The sequence below is a fragment of the Phocoena sinus genome, chromosome X, assembly GCF_008692025.1.
Source record: "Phocoena sinus isolate mPhoSin1 chromosome X, mPhoSin1.pri, whole genome shotgun sequence".
In the NCBI taxonomy this organism is placed as follows: domain Eukaryota; kingdom Metazoa; phylum Chordata; class Mammalia; order Artiodactyla; family Phocoenidae; genus Phocoena; species Phocoena sinus.
In genome coordinates this window covers 42722251-42743838 of record NC_045784.1, presented here as the reverse complement: position 1 = coordinate 42743838, position 21588 = coordinate 42722251, and the positions used below count along the sequence as shown (strand labels likewise).

General features: G+C 43.7%; 2 protein-coding genes across 2 annotated transcripts in view; both read right to left on the bottom strand.

Annotated features, from left to right (window-relative positions):
- LOC116747070 (CXXC-type zinc finger protein 1-like) overlaps positions 1-12902 on the bottom strand; it is a 28468-nt gene extending 15566 nt beyond the window's left edge. The window contains exons 1-2 of the mRNA XM_032618897.1: positions 12747-12902; positions 12034-12114 (exon numbers count right to left, since the gene is read on the bottom strand). Of these exons, the coding sequence (XP_032474788.1) occupies positions 12034-12114; positions 12747-12902 (237 nt within the window). The remainder of the gene's footprint in view (positions 1-12033; positions 12115-12746) is intronic.
- Positions 12903-16214: 3312 nt separating this feature from the next.
- Positions 16215-20469, bottom strand: LOC116747069 (CXXC-type zinc finger protein 1-like). The gene is made up of 9 exons (XM_032618896.1): positions 20278-20469; positions 19988-20151; positions 19458-19602; positions 19246-19356; positions 18873-18922; positions 18561-18657; positions 17455-17607; positions 17201-17357; positions 16215-16315 (listed from the first exon to the last, which is right to left on the bottom strand). The coding sequence occupies exons 1-9, from the start codon at positions 20467-20469 to the stop codon at positions 16215-16217; spliced, it is 1170 nt and encodes a 389-aa protein (XP_032474787.1).
- Between the last annotated feature and the right edge of the window lie 1119 nt (positions 20470-21588).

The window sequence follows — 21588 nt, the reverse complement described above, 5'->3', positions numbered from 1 at the left end:
CTGTTAGAACTAATATACAAATTCAGCAAAGTAGCAAGACATAAGGTCAGCACACAAAAATCAGTTGCATTTGTATGCACTAACAATGAACAATCCAAAACGGAAATTTAAAAACCAATTGCATTTATAATATCAAAAGGAATAAAAATATTTAGGAATTAACTTAACCAAGGAAGTTAAAAGACTTGTACAATGAAAACTACAAAACATTTCTGAAAGAAAATAAAGACATAAATAAATGGATAAATAACCCATGTTCATAGATTAGAAAACATAGTTAAGATGTCAATATTGATCTAGATTCAATGCAATCCTTATCAAAATCCCAATTTTTTTTCACACAAAAAAATCCTAAAATTCATATAGAATCTCAAGGGACCTTGAATAGCCAAAACAATCTTGAAAAAGAAGAACAAAACTGGATGACTCACATTTCCTGATTTCAGTCTTACTACAAAGGTACAGTAATCAAAACAATATGGTACTGGCATAAAGACAAACATATAAGCCAATGGAACAGAACAGAGAATCCAGAAATAAACCCTTGTATATATGATCAAATGATTTTTGAGAAGGCTATCAAGACCATTCAGTGGGGGAAAAACAGCCATTTCAACAAATGGTGCTGGGAAAACTGAATATCCACATGGGAAAGAATGAAGTTGGATCCCTACGTAACACCATATAAAAAAATTAACTCGGGACAGGAGGGGAGATGGTAGAAGAGTAAGACGCGGAGATCACCTTCCTCCCCACAGATACACCAGAAATACATCTACACGTGGAACAACTCCTACAGAACACCTACTGAACGCTGGCAGAAGACCTCAGACCTCCCAAAAGGCAAGAAACTCCCCACGTACCTGGGTAGGGCAAAAGTAAAAAGAATAAACAGACACCAAAGAATAGGGACAGGACCTGCCCCAGTGGGAGGGAGCTGTGAAGGAGGAAAGGTTTCCACACACTAGAAGACCCTTCGCGGGTGGAGACTGCAGGTGGTGGAGTGGGGGAGCTTCGGAGCCGTGGAGGAGAGCGCAGCAACAGGTGTGCAGAGCGCAAAGCGGGGAGATTCCCGCACAGAGGATCGGTGCCTACCGGCTCACCCACTGGGGTGGGCGGGATTGCGAGCTGAGGCTCGGACTGTGGTTGGAGCGCAGAGAGAGGACTGGGGTTGGTGGCGTGAACACAGCCTGAAGGGGTTAGTGCACCACAGCTAGCCGGGAGGGAGTCCGGGAAAAGGTCTGGAGCTGCCGACGAGGCAAGAGACTTTTTCTTCCCTCTTTGTTTCCTGGTGCACGAGGAGAGGGGATTGAGAACACTGCTTAAAGGAGCTCCAGAGACTGGCGCAAGGCGTGGCTAAAAGCGCGGACCCAGAGACTGGCAGGACATGCTAAGGCTGCTGCTGCTGCCACCAAGAAGCCTGTGTGTGAGCACAGGTTACTACCCACATGCGCCTTCCCGGGGAGCCTGTGCAGCCTGCCACTGCTAGGTTCCCGGGATCCAGGGACAACTTCCCCGGGAGAACACACGGCGTGCCTCAGGCTGGTGCAACGTCAGGCCAGCCTCTGCCGCCGCAGGCTCGCCCCGCACTCCGTGCCGCTCCCTCCCCCCGGCCTGAGTGAGCCAGAGCTCCCGAATCAGCGGCTCCTTTAACCCCGTCCTGTCTGAGCGAAAAACAGACGCCCTCCAGCGACCTACACACAGAGGCGGGGCCAAATCCAAAGCTGAGCTCCTGGGAGCTGTGAGAACAAAGAAGAGAAAGGGAAATCTCTCCCAGTAGCCTCAGCAGCAGCGCATTAAAGCTCCACAATCAACTTGATGTACCCTGCATCTGTGGAATACATGAATAGACAACAAATCATCCCAAATTAAGGAGGTGGACTTTGAGAGCAAGATTTATGATTTTTTTCCCCTTTTCCTCTTTTTTTTTTTTTTTTTTTGTGTTATGCGGGCCTCTCACTGCCGTGGCCTCTCCCATTGCGGAGCACAGGCTCCCGACGCGCAGGCCCAGCGGCCATGGCTCACGGGCCCAGCCGCTCTGCGGCATGTGGGATCCTCCCAGACCGGGGCACGAACCCACGTCCTCTGCATCGGCAGGCGGACTCCCAACCACTGCGCCACCAGGGAAGCCCCCCTTTTCCTCTTTTTGTGAGTGTGTATGTGTATGCTTCTGTGTGAGATTTTGTCTGTATAGCTTTGCTTCCACCATTTTTCCTAGGGTTCTATTCATCCGTTTTTTAAAAAAATTTTTTTCTTAATAATTTTAATTTTAATAACTTTATTTTACTTTATCTTGCTTTCTTTCTCCTTCCTTCCTTCCTTCCTTCCTTCCTTCCCGCCCTCCCTCCCTCCCTCCCTCCTTTAGACAACGAATCACCCCAAATTGAGGAGGTGGACTTTGAGAGCAAGATTTATGATTTTTTTCCCCTTTTCCTCTTTTTGTGAGTGTGTATGTGTATGCTTCTGTGTGAGATTTTGTCTGTATAGCTTTGCTTCCACCATTTTTCCTAGGGTTCTATTTGTCCGTTTTTTAAAAAAATTTTTTTCTTAATAATTTTAATTTTAATAACTTTATTTTACTTTATCTTGCTTTCTTTCTCCTTCCTTCCTTCCTTCCTTCCTTCCTTCCCGCCCTCCCTCCCTCCCTCCCTCCTTTAGACAACGAATCACCCCAAATTGAGGAGGTGGACTTTGAGAGCAAGATTTATGATTTTTTTCCCCTTTTCCTCTTTTTGTGAGTGTGTATGTGTATACTTTTGTATGAGATTTTGTCTGTATAGCTTTGCTTCCACCATTTGTCCAAAGGTTCTATACGTCCATTTTTAAAAAAATTATTTTCTTAATAATTATTTTTAAGTTAATAACTTTATTATATTTTACTTTATTTTATTTTACTTTATCTTCTTTCTTTCTTTTTTCCTTCCTTACCTCCTTCCTTCCTTCCTTCCTTCCTTCCCCCCACCGTCCCTCCCTCCCTCCCACCTTTCTTTCTTTCTTTCCTTCTTTCCTTTTCTTCTTTCTTTCCTTCTTTTCTTCTTCCTTCCTTCCTTTCTTCATTTCTTTCTTTCTTTCTTTCTTTCTACCTACTTCTACTAATTCATTCTCTCTACTTTTTCTCCCTTTTACACTGAGCCGTGTGGATAAAAGGCTCATGGGGCTGCAGCCAGGAGTCAGTGCTGTGCCTCTGAGGTGGGAGAGCCAACTTCAGGACACTGGTCAACAAGAGACCTCCCAGGTCAGCATAATATCAAATGGCGAAAATCTCCCAGAGATCTCCATTTCAATGCCAGCACCCAGCTTCACTCAACGACCAGCAAGCTACAGTGCTGGAAACCCTATGCCAAAAAACTAGTAAAACAGGAACACAACCCCACCCATTAGCAGAGAGGCTGCCTAAAATCACAATAAGGCCACAGACACCACAAAACACACCAACAGACGTGGACCTGCCCACCAGAGAGACAAGATCCAGCCTCATCCACCAGAACACAGGCACTAGTCCCCTCCACCAGGAAGCCTACACAACCCACTGAACCAATCTTAGCCACATGGGACACACATCAAAAACAAGGGGAACTACGAACCTGCAGCCTGCAAAAAGGAGACCCCAAACACAGTAAGATAAGCAAAATGAGAAGACAGAAAAACACACAGCAGATGAAGGAGCAAGATAAAAACCCACCAGATCTAACAGATGAAGAGGAAATAGGCAGTCTACCTGAAAAACAATTCAGAATAATGATAGTAAAGATGATACAAAAGCTTGGAAATAGAATAGACAAAATGCAAGAGACATTTAACAAGGACCTAGAAGAACTAAAGATGACACAGACAATGATGAACAACACAATAAATGAGATGAAAAATACTCTAGATGGGATCAATAGCAGAATAACTGAGGCAGGCCGGATAAGTGACCTGGAAGATAAAATAGTGGAAATAACTACTGCAGAAAATAATAAAGTAAAAAGAATGAAAAGAACTGAGGACACTCTCAGAGACCTCTGGGACAAAATTAAATGCACCAACATTCGAATTATAGGGGTTCCAGAAGAAGAAGAGAAAAAGAAAGGGACTGAGAAAATATTTGAAGAGATTATAGTTGAAAAATTCCCTAATATGGGAAAGGAAACAGTTAATCAAGTCCAGGAAGCACAGAGAGTCCCATACAGGATAAATCCAAGGAGAAATATGCCAAGACACATATTAATCAAACTGTCAAAAATTAAATACAAAGAAAGCATATTAAAAGCAGCAAGGGAAAAACAACACATAACACACAAGGGAATCCCCATAAGGTTAACAGCTGACCTTTCAGCAGAAACTCTGCAAGCCACAAGGGAGTGGCAGGACATATTTAAAGTGATGAAGGAGAAAAACCTGCAACCAAGATTGCTCTACTCAGCAAGGATCTCATTCAGATTTGATGGAGAAATTAAAACCTTTACAGACAAGCAAAAGCTGAGAGAGTTTAGCACCACCAAACCAGCTTTACAACAAATGCTAAAGGAACTTCTCTAGGCAAGAAACACAAGAGAAGGAAAAGACCTACAATAACTAACCCAAAACAATTTAGAAAAGGGGAAGAGGAAAATACATATCGATAATTACCTTAAATGTAAATGCACTAAATGCTCCCACGAAAAGACACAGATTGGCTGAATGGATACAAAAACAAGATCCATATATATGCTGTCTACAAGAGACTCACTTCAGACCTAGAGACACATACAGACTGAAAGTAAGGGGATGGAAAAAGATATTCCATGCAAATGGAAACCAAAACAATGCGGGAGTAGCTATTCTCATATCAGACAAAATAGACTTTAAAATAAAGACTATTACAAGAGACAAAGAAGGACACTACATAATGATCAAGGGATCGATCCAAGAAGAAGATAAAACAATTGTAAATATTTATGCACCCAACATAGGAGCACCACAATACATAAGGCAAATACTAACAGCCATTAAAGGGGAAATTGACAGTAAGACGTTCATAGTAGGGGACTTTAACACTCCACTTTCACCAATGGACAGATCATCCAAAATCAAAATAAATAAGGAAACACAAGCTTTAAATGATACATTAAAGAAGATGGACTTAATTGATATTTATGGGACACTCCATCCAAAAACAACAGAATACACATTTTTCTCAAGTGCTCATGGAACATTCTCCAGGATAGATCATATCTTGGGTCACAAACCAAGCCTTGGTAAATGTAAGAAAATTGAAATTGTATCAAGTTTCTTTTCCGACCACAACGCTGAGACTAGATATCAATTACAGGAAAACAACTGTAAAAAATACAAACACATGGAGGCTAAACAATACACTACTTACTAACGAAGGGATCACTGAAGAAATCAAAGAGGAAATAAAAAACTAGCTAGAAACAAATGACAATGGAGACACGATGACCCAAAACCTATGGGATGCAGCAAAAGCAGTTCTAAGAGGGAAGTTTATAGCAATACAAGCCCACCTTAAGAAACAGGAAACATCTCGAATAAACAACCTAACCTTGCACCTAAAGCAATTAGAGAAAGAAGAACAAAAAAACCCCAAAGTTAGCAGAAGGAAAGAAATCATAAAAATCAGATCAGAAATAAATGAAAAAGAAATGAAGGAAACGATAGCAAAGATCAATAAAACTAAAAGTTTGTTCTTTGAGAAGATAAACAAAATAGATAAACCATTAGCCAGACTCATCAAGAAAAAAAGGGAGAAGACTCAAATCAAGAGAATTATAAATGAAAAAGGAGAAGTAACAACTGACAATGCAGAAATACAAAAGATCATAAGAGATTACTACAAGAAACTCTATGCCAATAAAATGGACAACCTGGAAGAAATGGACAAATTCTTAGAAATGCACAACCTGCCTAGACTGAATCAGGAAGAAATAGAAAATATGAACAGACCAACCACAAGAAACGAAATTGAAACTATGATTAAAAATCTTCCAACAAACAAAAGCCCAGGACCAGATGGCTTCACAGGCGAATTCATATCAAACATTTAGGGAAGAGCTAAGACCTATCCTTCTTAAACTCTTCCAAAATATAGCAGAGGGAGGAACACTCCCAAATTCATTCTACGAGGCCACCATCACCTTGATACCAAAAGCAGACAAGGATGTCACAAAGAAAGAAAACTACAGGCCAATATCACTGATGAACATAGATGCAAAAATCCTCAACAAAATACTAGCAAACAAAATCCAACAACACATTAAAAGGATCATACACCATGATCAAGTGGGGTTTATTCCAGGAATGCAAGGATCCTTCAATATACGCAAATCAATCAATGTGATAAACCATAATAACAAATTGAAGGAGAAAAACCATATGATCATCTTAATAGATGCAGAGAAAGCTTTTGACAAAATTCAACACCCATTTATGATAAAAACCCTGCAGAAAGTAGGCATAGAGGGAACTTTCCTCAACATACTAAAGGCCATATATGACAAACCCACAGCCAACATCATTCTCAATGGTGAAAAAGTGAAATCATTTCCACTAAGATCAGGAACAAGACAAGGTTGCCCACTCTCACCACTCTTATTCAGCATAGTTTTGGAAGTTTTAGCCACAGCAATCAGAGAAGAAAAGGAAATAAAAGGAATCCAAATTGGAAAAGAAGAAGTAAAACTGTCACTGTTTGCAGATGACATGATACTATACATAGAGAATCCTAAAGATGCTACCAGAAAACTACTAGAGCTAATCAATGAATTCGGTAAAGTAGCAGAATACAAAATTAATGCACAGAAATCTCTGGCATTCCTATAAACTAATGACGAAAAATCTGAAAGTGCAATCAAGAAAACACTCCCATTTACCATTGCAAGAAAAAAGAATACAATATCTAGGAATAAACCTACCTAAGGAGACAAAAGACCTGTATGCAGAAAATTATAAGACACTGATGAAAGAAATTAAAGATGATACAAATAGATGGAGAGATATACTATGTTCTTGTATTGGAAGAATCAACATTGTGAAAATGACTCTACCACCCAAAGCAATCTACAGATTCAATGCAATCCCTATCAAACTACCACTGGCATTTTTCACAGAACTAGAACAAAAAATTTCACAATTTGTATGAAAACACAAAAAACCCCGAATAGCCAAAGCAATCGTGAGAATGAAAAACGGAGCTCGAGGATTCAGGCTCCGTGACTTCAGACTATACTACAAAGCTACAGTTATCAAGTCAGTATGGTACTGGCACAAAAACAAAGATAGATCAATGGAACAGGATAGAAAGCCCAGAGATAAACCCACGCACATATGGTCACCTTATCTTTGGTAAAGGAGGCAGGAATGTACAGTGGAGAAAGAACAGCCTCTTCAATAAGTGGTGCTGGGAAAACTGGACAGGTACATGTAAAAGTATGAGACTAGATCACTTCCTAGCACCATACACAAAAATAAGCTCAAAATGGATTAAAGACCTAAATGTAAGGCCAGAATCTATCCAACTCTAAGAGGAAAACATAGGCAGAACACTCTATGACATAAATCATAGCAAGATCCTTTTTTACTCACCTCCTAGAGAAATGGAAATAAAAACAAAAATAAACAAATTGCACCTAATGAAACTTGAAAGCTTTTGAACAGCAAAGGAAACCATATACAAGACCAAAAGACAACCCTCACAACCCTCAGAATAGGATTAAATATTAAATATTTGCAAATGAAGCAACTGACAAAGGCTAAATTTCCAAAATTTACAAGCAGCTCATGCACCTCAATAACAAAAAAACAAACAACCCAATGCAAAAATGGGCAGAAGACCTAAATAGACATTTCTCCAAAGAAGATATACAGAATGCCAACAAACACATGAAAGAATGCTCAACAACATTAATCATTAGAGAAATGCATATCAAAACTACAATGAGGTATCATCTCACACCAGTCAGAATGGCCATCATCAAAATATCTAGAAATTGTAAATGCTGGAGAGGGTGTGGAGAAAAGGGAACATGCTTGCACTGCTGGTGGGAATGTGAATTGATACAGCCACTATGGAGAACCGTATGGAGGTTCCTTAAAAAACTATAAATAGTACTACCATATGACACAGCAATCCCACTACTGGGCATATACCCTGAGAAAACCATAATTAAAAAAGAGTCATGTACCGAAATGTTCACGGCAGCTCTATTTACATTAGCCCGGAGATGGAAACAATCTAAATGCCCATCATCGGCTGAATGGATAAAGAAGATGTGGCACATATATACAATGGAGTATTACTCAGCCATAAAAAGAAACGAAATTGAGCTAGTTGTAATGAGGTGGATAGACCTAGAGTCTGTCATACAGAGTTAGGTAAGGCAGAAAGAGAAAGACAAATACCGTATGCTAACATATATATGGAATTTAAGAAAAAAATGTCATGAAGACCCTAGGGGTAAGACAGGAATAAAGACACAGAACTCCTAGAAAACGGACTTGAGGATATGGGGAGGGGGAAGGGTGAGCTGTAATTGGGCGAGAGACAGGCATGGACATATATACACTACCAAACGTAAGGTAGATACCTAGTGGGAAGCAGCCACATAGCACAGGGAGATCAGCTGGTGCTTTGTGACCACCTAGAGGGGTGGGATAGGGAGGGTGGGAGGGAGGGAGACGCAAGAGGGAAGAGATATGGGAACATATGTATATGTATAACGGATTCACTTTGTTATAAAGCAGAAACTAACACACCATTGTAAAGCAATTATACCCCAATAAAGATGTTAAAATATATATATAAATTAAAAAAATGGGAAGACATGAACAGGCAATTCACAAAAAGAAAAGAGATGTACGATGGCCACCAAATATATTTTTAAAGTTCAAACTTACTTACAATTAGCAAAATGCACATTAAAATAACACCGAGATGCCATGTCTCATCTATCAGACTGGTAAAAATTAAAAGTGTGACAATATATTATGTTGGTGAGGCTGTGGGGAAAAAAGCACTCTAGTATATTTCTGTTGGGAACACAAACTGGTTCGATCCTTCTGGCGAGGAATTGGGTAATATCTAACTAAACTACATTTGTTCTTACATCTTGAGTCAGCAATCCTACATCTAGAAATCCACCTTAAAGATCTCCAACAAAAGGAAGACTATGAATGTATATGGAGTGATTTCATATTGTTAAATGAAGACAGTGAAGCTTTAAAGAGTGTCTAGAAAGAAGGGGATATAAGAAGACATACATGTCCTTGCAAAAGAAATACAGGAGGATACACTTGAAACTAAAGAGCTCACTTACCCACAGGGGATGGGTGGGAAAGGGACAGGATAGTAGGGACAAGGAGATAAGTGACGCTTCTCTGAATATACCTTTTTGTGTAGCTTTGACTCATGAAACCATACTGTTTCACATCCTCCAAAAAAATTAACTACAATGTGGGGTGAACCCTAAATGACATATAAGCTAACAAATGAACATACCTATATTAAAAATGAATAGTATAACGGCACTGAAGAGGATGGGAAAGGAAAGAAATTAGCCTAAGTATTTCAGTTATCAGTAGAGGGCATAGAAAGACACTGGAGGAGGAAGAGACTTCTCTTCCTAGTTCTGGTGTGCTGCTCTCACCAAGTTCCTGCAGCACCCATGGCTTCTGCAGTGCATCCCTAGGTGGACAGCAGCACCCAGCGGCCATAAGCATGTGGCACATCCCATAAACGTCTTCCTCCATCATCCCAGAGGGCAGACTTCCATCAAGCCCTGCCAACGAGCTCAGCAAACTTCTCTGCCATCCAATGGGTCTTGGTCGTGCCCTTTCCAATTAGATCAAATTCTAAGCCGGGGTGGAGAGATGGGGAGTGGCCTCTTTCTCAGGTGCTTTATCTCAGCACTAGGGATAAAGGCTACTCCCTATATTTGCTATTCTTTGGAGTGCTCTTTACCTCTTAGTAGCCAATCTCCCATTACTCCAATTCCCTGTTATAGTTAATTACTTATATTAAACATGCTCTCTTCAAACTCCTGTGTGATTTCTGTCTCTTGATTGGGCTCTAAGAATAAACTAGGTAACACTGGAGTGTTCTGACTAGTCAGTGAGCACATTTAGTGCCCAGATCCTGTTTCTCAATACCATTCTCCAATAAAAGGAGTTAGGGCTTCTTGGAGAAGTGGTTGAGTCCAGGGCTGGAGCAGGGAAACTACAAGATGAACCTGAAACATCTTGTGGTGCCAAAAAGTAAGAACGTACACAAAAAAGGCAGGGCGTGTCAAAAAGATACAGAAGCCAACCCAGAGGAGCTCCTAATGGCCAAAGCTAGAAATCTGAGCAACAAAACATAAACAATAGTATTGGATTATAACCCATGAAATAAAAATGAATATCCATAAGTCCATACTGATATAAATACATGATTGAATAAATTAATAAATGGGAGAGATGAGACAGATAACTTGGAGAATTTCAAATAATGTGTGTAGATATTTCCCCGTCCAGGAGGTAGTGGTTAACATCCTCTCCCCATCCCTGGGTGTGCTCAGTGACTTGCTTCCTAAGAGTGGAGTATAGAAAGGGGGTGGGGAGTAACTTTATAGTGGAGAAGGCTGGCAAACCTCTGCCAAGGCAGTGATCAAGGTTAACATTATTGGGGATAAGTCAGGTTCATAGCATGTACCCCTGATATGAAGTGATGAGAATGGCACTTCACTTCTGTGGTATTCTTCCCAAAATCTCAAACCCTAGTCTGGTAATGAGAAAAGTGTCAGATAAAACCAACTGAAGAATGTTCTATCAATCACTTGACCAGCACTCCTAAAAACTGTCAAGGTCATCACAAACAAGGAAAGCTTGGGAAACTCACAGTCTAGGGGAAGCCAAAGAGACATGATGAATAAATGTAATGTGGTGTCCTGGATGAGATCCTGCAACAGAAAAAAAAAAAAAACATTAGTTTAAAACCAAAGAAATGCAAAAAAAGTGTGTAGTTTAGTTAACAGTAATGTACCAATGTTGGTTCCTTAGTTGTGAGAAACATACCATAGCAATGTAGCATGTTAACGATAGGGAAAACTATCTTTGAGACTTCTATAAATCGAAAGCTATTGTAGATTTTTTAAAGTTTATTTAAACAATAAATAAAGGACACAGGAGCCAACCTGAAGGAGCTCCCAATGGCCACAGCTGGGAGAATGTGAGCAACACAATCAATAATGCTAGTTCAGTAGCTCCCCCCTTATCCATGGGGGATATGTTCCAAGATCCCCAATGGATGCCTGAAACCCCATATTGTACCGAACCTTATACATACTATTTTTCCCTATACACATACATACCTATGATAAAGTTTAATTTATAAATTAGGCACAGTAGAGAATAGCCAAACTGCCAGCATCACTACTCCTGCACTTTGGGGCCATTATTAAGTAAAATAATGGTTACTTGAACACAATCACTGCTATATTGCAACAAACGGGTGGGATACACTGGATGAAGGGATGATTCACAGCCCCAGGCAGGACGAAGCGGGATGGCGGGAGATTTAATCACACCACTCAGAATGGCACACAATTTTAAAACTTATAAATTGTTGGTTTCTGGAATTTTCCATTTAATATTTTTGGACCACATTGGACCATGGGTAACTGAAACTGTGGAAAACTAAACTGCGGATAAGGAGGGGCTACTGTATTGGAGGATAACCCAGAGAATAAAATAAATATCCATGAGTCCATACTGATATAAATTAAAAAGTGAATAAAAAGACAATAAATAAGTGAGAGGGGAGGGACAGCTCTTTCTTAGAGAATAATCCCAATTAATAAATGTAGAAGGAATGAAGGAAATACAAAACCACTATTGGGCAAACACCACGGTAATAATTGTTGTAGGCAAGATCCACTGATAAATGCTAAAATTAGTGGGCAAAAGATTGAATAGAAACAGAATATTCGCATAGTCTCAAAGTATCTTCCCCAAGGTATTTATTAAGTACAATGCGAAAAATAGAAACTTTACAATGGAGAAACCAGCAGATATTACCTTAACCAAGTGATCAAGGTTAACATCGACATCACGTACCTCCTCAAGAAGTGCACTGAGGACATTTCTGTGGCATTCTTGCTAAAATGCAAAACCACAATCTAATCATGAGAAGATAACAGACAAACCTAAGTTGAGAGACATTCTACAAAATACCTGAACTGTACCTTTCAAAAGTGTCAAGGTCATTAAAGACAAGGATAGACAGAGGAACAGTCAAAGGTTGGAGAAGATCTTGAAACAAAAAGAACACTAGTGGGAAAAATGGTGAAATTTGAATTAGGTCTATAGCTTATTTAACAGTATTGAGCTGGGGGAAAGCAGCTCTGGTGGGGATCAACTGAGCATGTGCACAGAGCCAGTGAGGACTGAAGGGCCTGTGCGGGGCATCAGGGGGTAGCGTCTCCCTGACTGGGGCCTGTGGTCACCTCCACCCAGACCTCGCTCGCAGACACCCTGCAGGGAGCTGCCTCCCCCTCCTCTAGGCTGTGGGGCTGACCCTCCCATCTCACCTTTCCTCCATCGGCTGCATTACATTTTCCACTGAAACAGGAAGGGCTCTGGATGTGGGACACCAGCCACGTGGTGTTCATGCAGCAGGAAGATGGTGACCTGTCTCAGGGACACCAAGTCTGGAATTTGCCTCTGCCCTGAGGCCCTGGTGATCAATATCAGGTACCTCATTTAATTTTCACTGCAACCTTGTCAGCTACCTGACAATGATCATCATTAGGACCATTTGACAGTAGAAGCAGCTGAAGCACAGTGAGGTGAAGTCGGTTGCCCAAGGTCACACTGCTAGCAAGTAGAAGGACCAGGAAATACTTGAGCCAAGTTCTGCTGACTCCAAAGTGCCCATACTCAGTCATTCTGCGATTGTTTTTTTTTTTTTTGGCCGTGCCACGCGGCATGTGGGATCTTCCCCAACCAGGGATCAAACCCATGCCCTCTACATTGGGAGCGCGGAGTCTTAACCACTGCACCACCAGGGAAGTCCCTGTCACTCTGCGATTCTGAACCCCATGCAGGGTTGGCTCCCAATAAACAATATTCCTATTTTCCATTGTCTTCAAAGTGCTCAGGCTGACGGGAGACAACATCTTGTGTGCATAAACTGAGCTTCTGCATGTTTCAGTGCACATCCAGGGCAACCTACCTGGTCCTCCCTCTTCTGACAGAGATGAAAACTCAAACTCACCCTCCCCACCCACTTCTTAGACACTGAAAACCAGGTGTGCACCAGGTCCTCCAGTGATTGACGAACTCAGGAAAGTTGATCTCTGGTCACGTGAGGTCCCAAATCCCTGGGACCATGCCCCTGATTCCTCTGGCTGCCAATCATTTACTGACCAGCAGAAGCCATCTATGGTTGGACTACAGGGACTGCCAGAGGATACTTCAAAGTCTTCCGGTCACTGGCATGGCCCATGCTCCTCATATCATTAATCCATGATGACCACAGGAACCTCGAATAATGCCCAACATGGGCACACCAGTGCCACACCCCCAGCCGGCTTCCAATCATCCGTCTTCCTAGACTGCCAGTGACTGACCCGCATAGTTTCCAAAACTGACTTACGGAGCAGCTAAACACTGACCATTCCTGAAAGATGTTATGGCTTTCATTCCAGAAGTCCCTCACAAAGCCACTGACCCTCCAGTCCCTAATTGCCTGGCTCTACATCCCCATAAACTTAGTGGCCTAAAAAAAACACACATTTATTATCCCATAGTTCATATGAGTCTGGAATCTGGGCACAGCTTAGCTTGGTCCTCTGTTTTAGGGTCTCTCATGAGGCTGCATTCAAGGTCTCAGCTAGGCTTGGGGACTCATCTGATGGCTCAACTGGGGAAGGATCCGCTTCCAAGTTCACTTATATGGTTGTTTACAGGATTCAGTTCATTTGGGCTGTTGGACTGAGAGCCTCAGTTTCGTACCCACTGTTGGTGAAAGGCCACCCTCAGTTCCCTGCTGTACGGGCCTCCCCAACACGGCAAGTTGGTTCACTAAATCCAACAAGGGAGACAGCCTGTTAGCAAGATAGAAGCTACAATCTCTTGTAATCTAATCATGAAGGCGGCATCTCCTCAGTGTTAAAGGTATGCTATTGATTAGAAGCAAATTACTCAAATGGAGGGAATTACACAAGGCCATGAATACCAGGAGGCAAGGATCATTGGGAGCCATTTTAGAAGCTACTTCCCATAGACCATGGAGAAATAAACAGCTTCAGACATTAAATAATATGAACACTATTCTATCAATTTACTCTATTTGAGGAAAACACTAAAGGAAGTATTCTAAATAAATGAATACTAAATCAGAAGATAGATCTCAAAATAACAGAGCAAGACAATGGTTAGCAATGACTGTTGTGGTAAAATACACACCCTCAAGTACACATTCATATAGCTATAGTTAAATTATGACAAATAAAGTGACTGGGGACTTTGAATAAAAATGTTAAGTAAGTTTTCTTGAAGCAGAATTGACTTAACCTAAGAAAAATACAGTCTTCATAAAAGCAGTTTAAATGTTTCTAGAAAAATTTGGAAATAATACTGTTCACCTTGATGAGGCAGATATGGAGGATAGAGTATCTTTCTCTACCAAGAAAGGTTAATTATATTCTGATCAAATAACAGAAAAAAGATAAATCATGCCTGTTAGAGAGAACCAAATATATAACCAGACAATTAGTAAACATAAAAGTTACCAAACTAATGAGGTATGGGGGGGGAGAAAACTGAACAGAAATGTCATAAAGGTGTTAGGAAGGAGAAAAGAATGAAAGTTATATTTAGGAAGTAGTAAAATTGATAGTAAGCATAATATAATACAAAAAAATAAGGTTATCATCATTATACAAATTTAAATGGACTGAATCTCAAGACACAAATGTGGGATTAGAGCAAAAAATACTCTTATATGCAGTTAAAAGAAGTATATCTTAAACAAAGAGGAAAATGCAAAATAAAGGTTTAGGCAAAGACACACCAGATTAGTGGCAGCAAAATAAAAGCAGCAGTGATGATGTACTTACCAAAGTAAATTCAAGGTCAAAAGGACTCAACAAGCAAAACAAAGAAAACACATAGTGGCATTGTGAAAAATGGCCAAAGATATATATTTTAGGATCCCCCCACCCCCTGCCAAAAACAGAACTATAAGGAGAAATTTGTTTTAAAATATAACATTTATTCTCTCTTTTGATAATATAACAGACGGAGTAGACAAAAAGACAAAAAATCAGAGTAAAGAAATGTTAATCCTCAAACTAGATTGAAAAGTCCTAATGAGTAATCTGTACCTAACCGAGAATATAGTTTCTTCTCTTATATCCATGAAAGTTTTACAAAATTCAGTTGAGTAATCTGGCCCACAGAGAAAATCTTGAGTAATGTTTACAAGTTCAGATCCAACAGGCTACATTCTCTGATCACAGTAAAACCATAATTACAAAAAAAGAAAGAAAAGATAACCAAACTACTTTAACCAGTTAGAAACTAAGAAACGTTCCTCAATAGCTAGGATCAAAGCGAGAAATCAATTCTGAAGTTGCACCTTTCATACCAGAGTTTATGAGACACAGCTACATTTAGAAAAAAGTGTATAGTCTCAAATCCTTTACTATTAAAAAAAAGCCTGGGAAACCAAAAAATAATCGTTAGGAATTTGACTCAAGAAGGTAGAAAAAGAACAAAATGAAGCAAACACATAGAAAAATGAAACACAAAACAAAAAAATCAAGGTGGCAGTTAATAAAAGCTTAAGTACATAAAGCTTAAGTAAAGTACATAAATATAAATTTAGGGAGTATAAATAAAACAAAAGGGTAAGCCTTTCTAATAATTGACTATATGGCTTAGCTCCTGGAAAATCTGATGAAGTTTAAAAGAAAAAAAGTACAATACTAGTAATAAAAAAGGAGATATTGCACCAGATACGTAGTGCATTAGAGAACTAATATACTAGTTATCGTGGAATATGAGGTTTAAGTCTAGAGCAACATACTTAAACATTTAGGTGAAATATGTGAGTCCCCGGGGAAAAGTATAACAGTGAAAATTAATGAAAATATCCCTAAGGGGCCCGTGAATATAAAAAGAATAGGAAGAGTAGTTCAAGTCCATCATTTGAGACATACCAGTACCCACAGGCAGCACTGCTTGACACACCTCTACTGGCACAGGAGGCCTGGCTGGGGCTGGCAAAGGCAGATGTGGCAGAGGTCCCAGTCCTCTTCCGGCAACCCTATAGGCTTGAAATGGGCAGAGCCAGCTGGAAAGGGCAGACCCAGAGCAGGGTAGTGGGAGGAGGAGGACAGGACAGGATGGGCAGGTTTGCGGGGGAGACAGATAGACCAGGACTCGACTGGCAGGGGCCAAGGCTGACAGAAAAGGCTGGGACCTCATGGTATGGTAAAGGGTGGACCAAGGTGGGTGGGGGCAGGGACATAATTGCTATGACACCCTGGACTCTCCTCAGTGTCCCAAAGTGGAATCACCAAGGAGGACTATCCCACACTCACCGATTCCCTCCATTGCAACGTTTCCCCAGCACCTCTGGCCTGGGGAATATTAACAATTATACAGAAGTTGGTCAAGGTACACTAATCAGGTGCCAACTACATATTTGATGGACTGGGATGGGGGACTTAGGAGAACAAGAGTCACTGGCATTCCCTTCATAAGATCACATCTCCGTTGACAGAAGAGGATGCACCGAGCACAGTGGGCATCACAGGCACCCCCAAATGTGCACTGTAGCCCACCCCCCCAAGTAAAGCTGCACTGTCACCCACCACCACTGGAGGTTCGGAATTGGGTTTGTGGCCAGAGAGAACGGCTTAGGGGCCACCAGAGGATATTAAAATCTCTTGTTCTAAAGTTTTTAAACAAAACTCAGGATGGTGGGAGATGAGGGCAGGGCAGATCTCCTGACCGCACCCAGATTCAGGAAAGAAAGAGACAGGGGATACAGGAACGGACAGAAAGAGGGGGATTTTGAGGACCACCCCACCTCAAGGAGGCGTAGACCGAGACAGGAGACTAAATGGGGAGCAGAGAAGCACAGAGAAACTCTGAGATGCCCTGAGAAATATATTAGAGCAACAGGTGTGTGAGGAATTCGTAGAGTGTCTCCCTTGCACAGGGTGTTGAGTACAGGACCTCAGCTGAGCGTCTACTCTGGAGCGTAGGTCAGTGGTGAGCGGGTCATGCTGGATTGTCTGATGAAGCATCAGGGCCAGCAGCCCTGCCCGATTCTTCATGGCTGTGCGCACCTTGTGCTCCTGCTCAACCAGCTCTTCCAGCTTGAGCAACTGTGGGGGGCAAGCATGAGAAGGGGCTTCTAGGATTCCATCCCGCCTCTCAGCCCCTAAGGGGCATACCATGTAACGTACCATGTAACGTACGTACCATGCGCACGCGCTCTAGGTCCACCTCGGCACGTCTCAGCTTCTCCCAGCAGTAGTGGTGACTGCACAAGCGTTTGGGGAGGCAACAGAAATTATCGGTGGGCTCAAAGACGTTTTTCACTAGTGGGCAACCGCACACTTCTTCATCCGGTACCTGTGGGGAAGAATGAAAGATGATGAGGTACGTGAAGGGTGGCAAATGGAGGGTGATCAGGCAGGCAGGATGCAAGGAAGAGGGGAAGAGAGGGCAGGCAGGCAGGAAGGAGAGGAATGCGGAGTGGTGACCTAGCAGGGGCGAAGAGAGGAATTCAGTGATTAGGTAAAGAAGAGGGGGCCAAAGGGGGATGATCAATCATGGAGAATGGAGGAAGAAGTTAAGCAGGGATGTAGGAATGGAGGTGATCAGGCAGGAAGGACGGAAGAACAGAAAGAGATCAAACAGGAAGGAGAGGAAGGATGGAGGGGAGGTCTGACAGGGAGAAGTAGATGAATGAGGGTTGGTAAAGCATGGGGGAGGTGAGGAATAAGGCTGGGAGGGTGAAAGGGATGGGGGCTGATCAAACAGGGAAGAAGAAGGGATTTAGGAGATGACAAGCAGTGAGAAGGCGATTGGGGAAGTGAGGCAGGGAGAATAAGAATGGAAGGAAGTCAGCAAGTGAGAAGAGAGGAATTGAGGGTAACCATGCAGGGAGAGAGGGGGGATTGTGGGGTGGTCAGGCAGGGGCTAGGAAAAGAAGGGAGATGAGCAAGCAAGGAGAAGGGAAGAATGGGGAATGGTTGTGCAGTGAGGAGCAGAGGAACGGAGGCTGGTCAGGCAGAGGGAGAGAGAAATGTTGGCCTGCGGGGTCAGGCAAGGAGATTATGAATAAATAAACAGGCAGAGAGAAAAGTAAAACTAGAAAGTGATTGGGCAGTGAGGAGCGGGATGTAGGGGAGGTCAGGAAAGGAGGAGGGGATACATAGGGATTGGCCAGGAGGTAAGAAGGCAGTCACGCAGAAGGAAGAAGGAATAGGAGGCAATCAAGCACTGGAGGACGAGAGGAAGGTGGTCAGGTAGGGAGAAGGGGAGGAATGGAGGGCGATGAGGTAGAGAAAGAAAAGTCTCACCTTGGGGTCCTTCGAGTGCTCAGGGCATAGCACCTGGAGTCGCTTACAGTAGCTCTTACTCCATGGGTCGTAAACATCACAGAAGAGCCTTGTGGCTCTGGGGACAGGTGAAAGTGAGGTGCTAAGGGTCAGGAGGAGGGTGGTCCCACCCTGAACCCTGCCCACACTTTGTCCCCAACCCCACCTACACCCTGCCGCTAATCTGCCCACCTCTGTCTCTGAGCCTACCCACATCCTGCCCTTGATCTTGCCCACCCTGCTCCTGACCTCGTCCACATCGTGCCTTTGACCCTGAGTAGCACTCACACTCACCCCTCAATGCGAGTGGGGTACATGGACGTGAAGGGCGATTTGCGCTCATACTGGGGAAAAAGGAGTACAAATAGGAGGAACGATAGACACACACTGCGTGACTTCCCATGAAAAAGCCCCAAACAACACATTTACTCCCTGTGGACCCTACGCTCCTGTCTGCTCAGCCATGTCCCCCCCTCACCAGTTGCTGATGCCCAGATCTTGGCCCCTTTACTGGGGATGGAAGAAAAGCACAAATGCGTAGAGCCATGGATGTGTGTTGTATTCTCTTCTACAACAAATACCCGGGCACCAAACCTGCCCCCCTCCTCATGGACCCCACCCAGCCAAAAACATCCTTGCCCCATCTTCCCCCAGCCAATGCTCCAACCTTGGCGAAGCAGTGCTCCATGTGGCGCAGGGCAACCTGCATTTTGATAGGTTGCCCGCAGGAGACACAGAAGATCTGCAGGTTGACGCTGTTCCTGCCACGTTTGTCACTCTGCATAGGACAGTAGAAGGGCCAGTAAAGCAGTGCAGGGTGGGGACGGCAGGGCAAGATATCAGGCACCTTTCTGCTCCACCCCACGCATTCCCACTCACCTCTTCATCTTTGCACACAGGCTGCTGCTTGCCACGCTGAATGATGGCCTCAAGTTCATGGAAATGGCACTCTATGTCCTTCAGGCGGGTGTGGGTGTCCTGCTGTTCACGGTGGATGCGCTTGGGCAGGATCGCATAGATGCGGCTGGAAGGGGAGACAGCAAGAATGGAATGCGTATGTGGGGACATCAAAATAAGAAGAAATGGATGAGTGACCGAATGGTGGATGTTTAGGATAATGAATGGTAGATGAGTGAATGTTGGTGAATGCGTGCTTGGATGGTGGATGGTTGGGTGGATGGCTAGACAGCTGGGTGGGTAAGTCACTGTTGAGGGTGAATGAGTGGGTTGGTGGATAGAATGTGGATGGGTGGTTCAGCGGATCGGTGGATGTAAGGGTGGATGGACAGGTGGGTGAGTGGACGAATGGTGGAGGATACCATTCTCCAGTAGCGGGGTAGATGGACTTATAGCTGGCATAGATCATGCCCTACTTTATTCCCTGTTGCTTAACCTCCAGGTGCACTCACTCAGCTGCCAGCTTCATGCCACACTCGTCTGAGCAGTACTTGGAGCCTGGCCGGGTGGGGTGCACACAGCCAGGTCCCAGGCACTGCCGCAGTGAGGATGGGTGCTCGGCATCTGACTGCTCTGGGTCTTCTGACTTTTCCATGAGCTTCTGCTGCTTCTCCTTCTGTGAGACAAGAGTGGTCAAAGCAGGGGCAGGGGAATCAGTGTCAGCCCCCTAACCCTGTACTACTACCTTGCATTCTGCCCCCAACCTCTGCCTCCATGCCCCCCATTCCACCATTTCTGTCACCTTCCACTCCACTTTTTTCTTCAAATTCTTCCTTTTCTTCGTATCCATTGCCTGCTTCTGCAGTGCAGAATCTAGGAATGGGAAGTCCTCAGTGTCATTCATCCAGGGCTGTAGGCTAGAAAAGTGCTGACAGGTCTCCCCAATTTGTTTCTTAAATGATCGCTGGACACTCCGTGCCTCCTCTCTCTTCATTGCTGAGCCTCCCTGCCTTCAATGTCCTTATCCTTCCACGCAGGGGCGCTGCCATACACTCATCAGGCTTTGACTGTCAAGAATCTCGTATATAAAAGTCCTGGTATAAGCTTCAGTACTGAGGCAGGTCCTTTTCAGACAACAGCTGGTGTATGGCCTCCTTTACTGCCGATGGCATTGCCCCCACCTGGTACTTCTGGGACAGCTCAGACTTCTGTAGTTGAGGCAGGTGTGATCGAGTGAGCAGTTGTCAGGGGGACTATGGCAAAGTCTCTGAGAGTATCCCAGTTAAGAACTGACGGGCAGACCCTCGCACCAGCTCCATTCCCCCAACCACCCTGTGTCCTAGATTCACCAGAGACCAGGGATTATAAGTAGCGCTCCTGTGCTGATGGAAGGAGGGCTCTGGGTCAGCACTAAGTGGGTGGGGATGGGCTCACCCTGCCCCAACACTCCTGGCCTCACCCTCTGGCCACTGTGGCTGGGGCCCACAGCACCTGCCTGGATACACTAGGTCTTGCCTGCCTGGGAATGACTGGCACCACCTGGCCTTGCTTGCCCACCTTATCCAGACACACTTGGCTAGTCCATCTGGCTGCATCTTGCCCAGTCGAATTCATAAGGCCCTGCATATCCACCCAGAAAAGCTAGACTCCACCTCCTTACACTTAGAGGGCTCAGCCTGCCTTGTCCACCCTCCAGGACACACCTGCTACCCTGCTTGCCCTACACCATGGTCCCAGACAAGCCTCCTCTGCCCAGCCGGCCCAGCCCCTCAGACATGCTCCGCCCACCTTTCTGTCCCGCCCACTCTGCCTAGTCTCTCCAGGCTCCACATGCCTGACTCTGCCTTCTTGGACACACTCTGTCTTGCCTTAAGGCTCCCAGCCCTGTGGGTCCCATGCGCTGCCAGGCCCTGCCCGCCTCCCAGACTCTCAGCCTCATATACCCCTCCCCACTTCCTGTACGTACTCTGTTCTGCCTTACCTCTCACGTGCTGAGTCATGCCAAGCCCTGCCCCCTCCCCCACTTGCACGTGCCACGCTGTGCGCTGTCTGCCCTGACTCACTCACCTAGAATAATTTGACAATCTTTATTCTGAAAACTACTCCTACCTGA

Excerpts from the sequence above, each read along its gene's own strand:
- LOC116747069 (XM_032618896.1), bottom strand. The coding sequence starts at position 20,469 with ATGAAGAGAGAGGAGGCACGGAGTGTCCAGCGATCATTTAAGAAACAA. Across the intron at positions 18,923-19,245 it reads TGGAGCACTGCTTCGCCAAG|TATGAGCGCAAATCGCCCTT; the intron begins GTTGGAGCATTG and ends CTTTTTCCCCAG. Across the intron at positions 16,316-17,200 it reads AGACGCTCAGCTGAGGTCCT|CTGGCTCTGCCCATTTCAAG; the intron begins GTACTCAACACC and ends TGCCCTTTCCAG.